Source organism: Pochonia chlamydosporia, chromosome 3 (assembly GCF_001653235.2).
Source record: "Pochonia chlamydosporia 170 chromosome 3, whole genome shotgun sequence".
NCBI classification, from domain to species: domain Eukaryota; kingdom Fungi; phylum Ascomycota; class Sordariomycetes; order Hypocreales; family Clavicipitaceae; genus Pochonia; species Pochonia chlamydosporia.
Genome location: NC_035792.1, coordinates 5125378 through 5136112, shown reverse-complemented (window position 1 = coordinate 5136112; position 10735 = coordinate 5125378). Strand labels below are relative to the sequence as shown.

The following is a 10735-nucleotide window of genomic DNA, read 5'->3' as shown; positions in this document are numbered from 1 at the left end:
GAGGTGTCGACGAGATGATCGGCCAATTGCGGGAACCAAGCCCAAGAGCGCTGTATCTGAGTTCCGCGATCCTGGTTCTCGCATCTTAGATCTTAGCATCTAACCACGTAACGTTGCCATGAGCTCCTGGCATACACATTAAAGTACTTAAGTGCCCGGATGAATATAGAGAACTCTTGATCAACTCAATCCATCAGACCTATTCAAAATGGCCATTTCTTGCCAGCTAAAAACGCTTTTTGGTGAGCCTGTTGAAGGCGTTTTTGTGGAGCTCAAATGCGAACAGTACCCTGAGCAACACTTCAGCGGAATATCTGACAAGTCAGGGATGATAGACGAATGGATGAGCATTAGCGACCAAAAAGTCCGAAGAATTCGTTACACTCCAAACATGCAGGGTTCGCATTTGCAAATGCGTACTCATGCCCAGCCTGTTTTTGGCGAAATGCCCCTAAAGACCTGGAACAGAATTAGGTTGCCTCAAAGAGGCTACGCCCACATTCTTTTCCTTGTGCATAGAGACATGTACGCGACTATCAAAGACGGTGCTTCCCTTGTTGAAACACCAGGAACTGGCTTGAGCGATCTGACGTTCATCTTTGCCTCCTCTGAGTCTAAGAACAATTTACCAGGTCCGCAGACACAGGGCTTCAACTTTGGCACACTCATACCCTATGACAGAGCCCACGGCTTAGAAGAAAGCGGGACCGCAGCTGACGTTAGTCATGAGGCACGTTGGCAAGCACAAAGGGTCGCGCTGCAGCCCAAGCAGTTGAGGCGCTCAGCCAGGCTTGCCAAGCAATGAACGTATTCATCAATTTACAACTCTGAATGGAGACACTGAGAAATTCACCAAATGAACTAGTCGATGGATCGGAGCAGCTAAATATTTTCAAATAGTATGCAGGGGTAGATTACACAACAACAGCAAAAAAAAAAAATAGAGGCTCAAAATATTTGCCAACGAATTTTATATATGATTCATGCTGATGTTCGCTTTTCATTATGTCGAATGAGTTTCTTTATCGGCAAACATGTACGACAGTTGGTAAACTGCGTAAAAGAATAATATGTTGCTCAGTGCAGACGGCTCAAAGCAAGGCAGTGGCTCATGAGAGGCTCATTGGGAAAGACATCCCACTGAGCTTGGTTTGTCATGTAGGGTAGTAAACACACCTTAATGAAACACTACATGACGAACAGAACCCATTGAACAAAGTCCAGTAAAGCGCCTAGATCGGTGTGCAGTCTCTCATCGACGTTCTCAATAGAGCAGGGTATACTTGTTGAGAGCTGCTGTGTACAACTGTCTTTTGCGATTTCCGCAGGAGGATTCTGCGCACGGGGCCTCATGGCTCAAAACCTTCGATGTAGAGAGTAATCGATGTAAAACTCTCTGAATATTCTCACTTCAGGTCATCATCGCTATAACTCAATGTCAATGACTATGGTAATGTAAATTGCCGGGCAAAGCTACACAGCTTCGCCCTGTATTTGGTAAGTAAAATGTATCATGGTCGGGTGCCCTGCGAAAATGAGATATTAGATCTTGGATTCAAGACACGAAATCCAAGTTCCGAGGTCTCATCCGCTGGGCGATCGCTTCCTAGCCGATGGCCACGCAGGTAACCGGAATCTAAAAACTTAAATCCAGGAGCTGGGTCCATTTTACATGCGACTGCATACGTCGACTAGATATAAAGTCTTGCAAGACCAAATGTAGACTCGTTCCAAGATTTCCCCGCATTCACATTCCTGTATTCCCTCAGTCCACCCATTGTTATCATTCCAAGATGGCAATCACCTGCCAGCTAGTTGTCGATGACAAACCCATTGAAGGCGTATTCGTGGATCTCAGTTGTTTAAAATACCCCCAGCAACAGTTTGAGGGGTATTCTAACTGTTGCTTCCACCGCCGTCTTTGGCGGCGGAGCCAGTAGCCTGCGAATGGCTTCAAACAGTGGCTGAAACAGACCTCACGTGAGCAGGCTTCAACACCAACACAGGCGTACGTTATCTATAGCTAGATGAATTCAACAAGCATCAATCAACCAGTTACGAGTACCCCAAACCGCGTGATAATTATCACCCGAATAGAAGCCTTGCGCTTCCAACACTGATCAGTGGTTGCAAGACCACAGACAGCAAGGAACCCAAGAAGAGATAGATCTCTGCCACCACTGCAGACTTTCTATGCTATCCAAAGGAAATTGATTTTGAGTGCTGCTGCCGCTTTTTGCGTACTGTCGCCGCGCCTCGAAGCAATCCCTTCATCGTCCATCACGAGAAAACGTCTTCTGCAAAGGAACATCATCACCTATGAGTCATTAGTTTGACTGCTGATCTTTGATCCCACGCCCAGGAAAATACCACCAAAAAGCTCCAGCTTACCCTGAATTCTATCCTACCCCTGAATTTACCCCTAAGCTTCTTCCTCCTGCCTCCCACTTTAATAATAACAATGGCAGAAGAAGATAGTGATGCCTTATCCCTCCAAGGCGATGAAACTATCACCGAGCCGCCTCCCTTTGACCCTGATCTTTATGATCCTGACGAACCAACCACCCCCTCGAACTTCGACCTAAGGAAACCCACTGCGAAAAAGGTTAATGACGCTATTAGCTGGGCTACCAACTATTACTGGGAACGCAAACGGAGCCCTCATGATATATGGCAATGCCTTATTGACGACTTTGCCGACTGGAACCATAGCCATTTTAACCGCTCGAGAAAGGCCAACCTCCGTGACTTCCGCGATACCCTCCGTGCAAAGGGGGTCTATATCAGAAAGGAAGACCGGTTCCCAATTGTTAATGCCATTATGGAAGCCGTGTCTTCTCCGGGCTTCCCCACATGGCCGGACAACGATCCACAGCGCCCTCCACGATCCTCCACACCCCCACCGAGTCCATCAATAACGAAGCCTGTCACGGCACCGACCCGAGAACGACCTAAAACAGCCCAACCAGAGGTCATTATAGCCCCTAAGACAGCAGTACCTACCACAACTCGCACGTCTGGAGGCGTCGATACACCTCCCCCGGTGGTCAATACACCACAGTCATGGGGGTCCCTGGCTGGGGAAGGGCGATCACCTTCTTCCTCAGACGGTGAAGTGCCCCCTGACCTACTCAGACGCCTAGACAGCCTCACCAAAGGCTATCAGGAAAGTGACAAATTCTCAGGCCGAGAATATGACTTCCTCTTGACCAAAGTCAACATGTTTATTGATAAATGCAAACGGATTGACTATCCGCGAGACCAGCTCGCTCGGGCCGTCCCAGTCATGCTCACAGGACCAGCATACCGGTACTATCTCAACAATCTAGCTAACAAAGGAAAAAGTTATAACGACCTCATCCACGCCCTCCAAAAGAGGTACGAAACAGAGGCAATTCGAGACCGATACCTCCGCGAGTGGGAAAGCCTTAATCTCGCCGCGATTGTCAACCAACATCGTGACAAACGTCTCTCATCCTGCCTTGAGATCCTCACGGAGAAGATACAACTGCTTCACCAGGGCCTCTTCCGACCTGGTGATACGGGCTTCAATAGCATGAGGGATAAGCTCAAGATTGCCGCTTCTAAGACCCCGGCTTGCAAGGTGCCGTTAATGAAGCCGGCAAAGACCTTTGAAGACCTTGCCGCCGAGCTCCAGCAAGCTATCGCTGTCCACGAGGAAATAACGCCCCAGCCAGCAGAAGTCTTTTATACTGATCGCGCTTTCAAACGCGGTGGAGGAAACGCCTCAAATTATAACCAAAAAGGGCAGTTCCTGAACCACCAGAAGAAGTGCTACGTTTGCCGCCAACCTGGCTGCTGGTCGACCAAGCATAGCGACCAAGAACGCTCCCAAGCTCGAAATTCCTGGCTCCAAAAGAAGCACCCAACGCCTCCAACGGCCAAGAGGTATCAAGCGTTCCTAACTGCCTTTGAGGGTGAAGATAACGATGAGGATACCGCCCTCCTTGACGAAATGTATAGACAGAATTCCTTTAATGATGCCAACAGTGACGATGATGACAATGACGAATTCCTCCCTGTCGGCAGCAGTAACATGTTTGCTAGTACGGGTACTATTACCCAGAATTTCTTAGCCACGGCAGCAATTCCACAGCCAGTGGAAATCCTCGCTGGTTTGAGAGACCAAGCGTTCAAGCATGCCCTATTGGCTGAAGATCCCTATTTTATAAAAGAACCAAAAGAGACTGCTATTTTCATCTCTGAGGAAAGATATTCTGACCATATCTTTAGAGGCATCCTGCCTGATACCGGCGCCGCCGGTACATCCAACGCAGGCATGCCACAGGTTAGAGCCTTAATGAGGATAATGCCGTCACTAAAGATTAAAGACGCACCAGCAACAACGATCTATTTTGGTGCAGGATCAGCCTTATCAATCGGCATCATTAGAGTACCAACAGTATTCGGAAATATCACCTTCCATGTACTGCCGACCGCCACTCCTTTCCTGTTCTCCATCACAGATATGGATAGGATGTATGTACGATTGGATAATCTCACCAATCGCCTTATCCAAGGAGACATCACTGTGCCTGTTATCAGGCAATGGGGCCATCCCTGGTGGCTCCTCGAGCCAGCAGCTTCCGCAGCCTTCCACCTCACAGAAACGCAGCTTCGGCAACTACATCGCCGCTTTGGACACCCGTCTGTTGAGAGACTATCAAGAATCTTAACAAAAGTCGGGGAAGAATATAGTAGTGACGTTCTTAAGCGACTGACTGATATCTGCCACCATTGTCAAATGAACGGAAGAGCCCCAAGCCGCTTTAAGTTCACCCTTCGAGATGATCATGAGTTTAACCATGAGATTATTGTGGACATCTTCTTTATTAATGGCCAACCAGTCCTCCATGTTATTGACTCTGCAACTGCCTTCCAAGCTGCTAAGTTTCTTAATAATAAAGAACAAAAGGCAAGGGATCTTTGGGATGCCATTATGGCCTGTTGGATTAACACGTACCTTGGGCCTCCCGAATGGATAGTTCATGACGCTGGAAAGAACTTTAGCTCGGCAGAATTCAAACAGTATGCCAAAGGCCTGTATATGTATTGGCAAGGCAGAAAGATATCATGGCCCTCTCCGCCGTGCATATCAGATAATTGACGCAGAACTTGGCGACGCTCTGACCGACGATCAGAAGCTTCAAATGGCTGTAAAAGCTATAAATGATACAGCTGGCCCAGACGGACTCGTCCCAACACTTCTAGTCTTTGGCGCCTATCCCAGGATGACGGATGATTCGCCCCCTAGCTTTAGCGTCGTGCAGAGAGCTGAAGCTATCCGTAAGGCAACTAGTGAAGCCAGACGAGCCCTCGCTAAGCGGCAGGTCCAAAATGCCCTCTTAACGAGGAACGGCCCAGACACAACCCCATTACATACCCTTCCATTGCAATCCAAGGTTCGCGTTTGGAGAGAAAAGAACGGGTGGCAGGGCCCCTTTGAACTTATTGCCGTTGAAGGCGAGACCTGCACCGTTGCTAATGAGGCTGGAATAACCTCGAAGTTCCGTTCCACGATTGTACAACCCTATCTAGAGGATAAGGATACAACCCCAACGGATAACAAGCTACCCCAACAGCAGGCTGTTAACCAAGATAATGCTGAGGTTGCTAACGAGAGTGACGGGGAGGTTAACCAGGACGAAGATATCAGAGATAGCATTGCTGTTGCTATCCCAACAGCAAGACGAGGCCCGGGAAGACCGCGTAAAGACCCAGAGACCAGAAGAGCTCCTTATCAAACATTTCCAAGAAGAGGCCCAGGAAGGCCACGTAAACGCCTTATCGAAGAACAGTACTTCTTTAACGCCCTTGAGGACCCGCCCGAACGTACCAAGCTCCTTAAGAGCATCAAAACAATAGCATTCCTGACCACGAAGGAGCAAGGAGACCGCGACCTTGCTGTCCTTCTCCGCAGTAAAGGACTCATAATCACCCCTGGCCAGCCGTTTGAAATCTCAGGCCGCACTGAGATTGATAACTTGATAGCCAGAGGTGTCTTTAAATTTGAGCTTTATGACCCTATAAAGCATGCTAAACTTCGCATCTTTGACTCACGAATGGTTAATGAGGTCAAAGGCAAGGATACAGCTGCCCCATATGAGAAATCTCGCCTCGTCATTCGGGGATATAATGACGAGGGTAAAGCCTTCATTTTGACGCAATCACCAACAATACAACGAGCCAGCCAACGGCTTATGATTGCACTCGCGCCCTCTCTCTTCCAACGAGGAATTATCCTCTGGATAAGGGATATTACCCAAGCCTATGTGCAATCTCAAACACCTCTCCAAAGGACGATTATCGCAAAGATTCCTGAGCAACTCCGCGGTAGATACCCAGAAGGCACCATCATGGTAGTAGTTAAACCGTTATACGGAATACCAGAAGCCGGCACCCACTGGTGGGCGACTTATTCCACCCACCATCGAGAAAAGCTAAAGATGGCGACCTCGACTTACGACCCATGCCTGCTGATCTCAGAATGCGACAAGTTTGGTATCATTGGGATGCAAACCGATGACACACTTGGACTTAGTGACAAACAGTTCTCTAATCTTGAAGAGGAAGAGCTCCAGAAGGCAGCTTTTGCAGCAAAGCCAAAGGAAGTCCTCAAGGTGGAAAAGCCACTCACTTTCAATGGCTGCCGAATCTCTCTTAACGCCGATGGAAGCATCATGATGACCCAGAAAGAACAGGCTTTAAAGCTTCAGATTCCAACAACCAATCAGGAATATATTGAGCAACGAGCCCGCGGCGCATATCTCGCCAGTATCTGCCAACCAGAGGCAGCCTTTGACCTTTCAGTTGCTGCCCAACAAAAGGAACCATCTAGCGATGACTTTAAACGTCTAGGACGCCGCATCCAGTGGCAGATTGATAACCCAGGTAGAGGCCTAAAATGTATACCATTTGACCTCGATAAAGCAAAGCTTTTTGTGTTTGTTGATGGCTCTTTTGCCAACAACGAAGATCTGAGTTCCCAGCTGGGATACATTATCGTCATCGGTACAGAAGAAGAGACCAACAATGGCGAAATGCTCGTTAAAGGCAACATCATCACGTACTCTTCAACCAAGTCAAAGAGAGTTACGCGAAGTGCCCTAGCCTCTGAGCTTTATAGCATGGTTCAAGGCACAGACATTGGATACGCGATAGCCTCGACTTTAAAGCTCATCACAAAACAACTGGGAATTCCAGACATCCCCACGATCCTTCTCACGGACTCGTATTCCCTATATGAGTGCCTTGTTAAGCTCGGCACAACCAAAGAGAAGAGGCTCATGATAGATATCATGGCTCTCCGACAGTCATACGAGCGCCGCGAAGTCCATGAAGTCAGATGGATCAACGGAGGAGATAACCCGGCAGACGCGATGACGAAAGCATCGCCAAATCACGCGTTGAGAACCCTTATCGACAAGAATAAGATCGCGATACGAGTGGAAGGCTGGGTAGAGAGGAAGAAGGACGAAAAGTGAGGGAATTACCGTGGCCAAATTGTTAGGATATAGCCACCACGGTACAAGGTAAGAATACAAGAAAACTTGGCTTCAGAACAGAGGAATTTGCCTCTAGTGTGTACGCCTTCAACAGGTGTCTTGTTTTATTTTGTTTTCGAATGAATTGAGGCCTCAAAGAGAGAAGCTGCCAGTGTTGCTTCCACCGCCGTCTTTGGCGGCGGAGCCAGTAGCCTGCGAATGGCTTCAAACAGTGGCTGAAACAGACCTCACGTGAGCAGGCTTCAACACCAACACAGGCGTACGTTATCTATAGCTAGATGAATTCAACAAGCATCAATCAACCAGTTACGAGTACCCCAAACCGCGTGATAATTATCACCCGAATAGAAGCCTTGCGCTTCCAACACTAACAAATTGGGCATGATAGACGAATGGTATGACCCAGATGATGATAAGATGCGGGCTGTCACGCTTTCCCCAAACATCGAAGGGCTCAGGCTTCATATGCGATTTCATATGAAAACTTTTGTTGGCAAAAGGTATTTCAGCGCAAATTGGCATGCTATTTGGGTACCACAGAAGGCCAACTCTCATGTAGTCCTCCGGGTGGAGACCCATGGGGACGATGCCTCGCATTCCCACCCGAGCCGTCAACCTAACACTATATCGCAGATACCTAGTGTCATCCAGGACCCATCCGACTCGGAAGACCTCGAACTTCGGGTGTTCCACCATATGCCATGGGGTAGACTGTTTGCTGGCGGTGAACCGGCCTCTGTAGACGCTGGGCCAAATGCCCTTGGTGCAACCCCTGGGCAGGAGGGGAAGACTCTAAGCAGAAACGTGGAGGTGTCACACCGAAGGCCATTAAGGCGATCAGCCAGATTATTGGCGTTGTAGTCAAAATTTTGTTAAGCAGAGTTATGAGAGTGTGATCCATTCAGCCAAAGAAAAAAAAAACGCATGCAGAGTATTTGGTGAGTTTTTCCGTCAGAGAGTTGCCGTCAAAACTACTGATATGTTTCGAAACGACTGGCACGTCTCGTTTTAGAGCCAATTAGTTGGAGAGTTGATGGAGAAGGATTACATGCGGCCAGTCACTTTTTGGAAAAGTCCGACTTATGCCTTAATATTTTCGATTCGAAAGTCATGGTCATACATAGAATAGAGACGGCATAAAGGTGATGGGTACGGGAAGATTTGGTAGTGATAGAAATAGCACTTACAAAGGTAATAGAATTCAAAGCAGCATCAGGTCATATAGTCATTGTTAGGGAAAGTGGCGAGGAAAGTATTAGTAGTGGAAATAGTTGCCAGCCAGGTAGTGACTAGAGAGGTAGTATTGGAATTAGTAGTGATGGCAGTAGTGGGATTGGAAGTAGTGGTAGTGAGAGTCGTGATAGTGGAAGCAGTAGTAGTGGAAGTAGTAGTGATTGAAGTAGTAGAAAGCGAAGTAGTGGAAAGTGAAGTAGTCGTAGTGGAAGTGATAATAGAGAGGGGGTAGTAGTGAAAGTAGTAGTGAAAGTAGTAGTGAAAGTAGTAGTGAAAGTAGTAGTGATGGAAGTAGTGGGATTGGAAGTAGTGGGATTGGAAGTAGTGGTAGTGAGAGTCGTGATAGTGAAAGTAGTAGCAGTGAAAGTAGTAGCAGTGAAAGTAGTAGCAGTGAAAGTAGTAGCAGTGAAAGTAGTAGTAGTGAAAGTAGTAGCAGTGAAAGTAGTAGTAGTAGTAGTAGTAGTAGTAGTAGTAGTAGTAGTAGTAGTAGTAGTAGTAGTAGTAGTAGTAGTAGTACTAGTAGTAGTAGTAGTAGTAGTAGCGGAGGTAGTAGTAATGGAAGTAGTCAGAGAGGCAGTAGTAGTCAAGCAGAGAAATAGTAGTAGTCAAAGAAGCAGTAGTAGCGGAGGTAGTAGTAATGGAAGTAGTCAGAGAGGCAGTAGTAGTCAAGCAGAGAAATAGTAGTAGTCAGAGAAGTAGCAGTACTCAGGGCTCCCAATAGTCCAGACTGTTTGGACTAATAGTCCACGTTTTGCATCGTTGCCCTGGACAACACTGTGATGAACCTATATAAAGCAACAAACAACAGCAAATGACTGGCTGCTATTCATCTTCAGCAGTTTCAGAATAGAGAGAGGGTTTTCAAATAAACTTTGGACTATTAGTCCAAACAGTCTGGACTATTGGGAGCCCTGGCAGTACTAAGACTAGTGGTAGTGTAAGTAGTAGTAGTGGAAGTGGTAGCAGTGGAAGTGGTAGTAGTGGAAGTGGTAGTAGTTGAAGTGATAGTAGTTGAAATGGTAGTAGTGGAAGTGATAGTAAAGGAAGTAGTAGTGAGAATAGTAGCGAGTAAATAGTAGTATTCTGCCTAAATAGAAGTTAAGAAACCGGTCATAAAGCAAGTAATAGAGAAGTGTGATTAAGACAAGTAGCGTCAATTCAGCTAGCAATACTGACTGGAGATAACGGTGATGGAAGCTCACCACATTCTAAAATATTTCCATATCATAGTCACCACCATCATCCTTTCTTGACACATCAAAATTATTCAGCCCCAGTATTCCCCTCAGCACATCTAGATGCTCCTGTTTAAGGTCATCAATCCGTAGCCCCGATGCGCTGATTTCCGCTAAGTAGTTCGCTGCCTCAACCAATTCCAAAGGGTATAGACCTTGAACGTCCAGGCCAATTTGAACCAACGTAGCATTGGATACGTTGATGTTAGATCTATTCTGGTCAGCTAGCTTCTCCGGGAGATGTGACCCGACTTACACTATTTTTTCAGCCTCAGGCGTAAAAATAATGGAAAGTAATGGCAAGTTCCTGGTCAGATCATACCATCGCTTACTCATCCTGAGCTGCTTAAGGATTTCGACTCTTGCAAATTTGTCATGGGGAAGCCCCCGAGCTTGTACATACGCATCAATTGCGAAGGTGTCACATCTTCCTTTCACGGTAATTCGGCCACGTCGACGGTCCGCCTTGATCCGCTCCTTGAGCGACGCCATTAAATTTGTCAATTGAACGGCGCCTAGTCTTGATTTCAACGGGTCTGGGCTAGCGATATGTTCGTCCAATTCCCTAAACGCATCACCTAAAGACACAAGCTCAGGTAATTCGTCCGGTCGAAGTGTAGTTTTATCAACTAAGGAAATCCAGATATCGTAAATTTGTTCCAAGTAGCTTACAAAGTAGCTCTTTGCATCATCTTTGATCAAGCCATGCACGGACAAGGGGCTGAGTGCAGACATCTTGAA

General features: G+C 47.1%; 3 protein-coding genes across 3 annotated transcripts; all 3 read left to right on the top strand.

Moving 5' to 3' along the window:
* Positions 1-208: 208 nt before the first annotated feature.
* Positions 209-805, top strand: VFPPC_11630 (hypothetical protein; the record flags this gene model as incomplete). The annotated part of the gene is made up of 1 exon (XM_018289754.1): positions 209-805. One exon carries the CDS (start codon positions 209-211, stop codon positions 803-805), a length of 597 nt encoding a protein of 198 aa, XP_018146113.1.
* A 1656-nt stretch (positions 806-2461) lies between these two features.
* Positions 2462-5128, top strand: VFPPC_17625 (polyprotein; the record flags this gene model as incomplete). Its single annotated transcript, XM_022429318.1, has 1 exon — positions 2462-5128. One exon carries the CDS (start codon positions 2462-2464, stop codon positions 5126-5128), a length of 2667 nt encoding a protein of 888 aa, XP_022285644.1.
* A 43-nt stretch (positions 5129-5171) lies between these two features.
* On the top strand, positions 5172-7505 carry VFPPC_17230 (polyprotein; the record flags this gene model as incomplete). Its single annotated transcript, XM_022429065.1, has 1 exon — positions 5172-7505. The coding sequence occupies one exon, from the start codon at positions 5172-5174 to the stop codon at positions 7503-7505; it is 2334 nt and encodes a 777-aa protein (XP_022283863.1).
* Positions 7506-10735: the final 3230 nt, after the last annotated feature.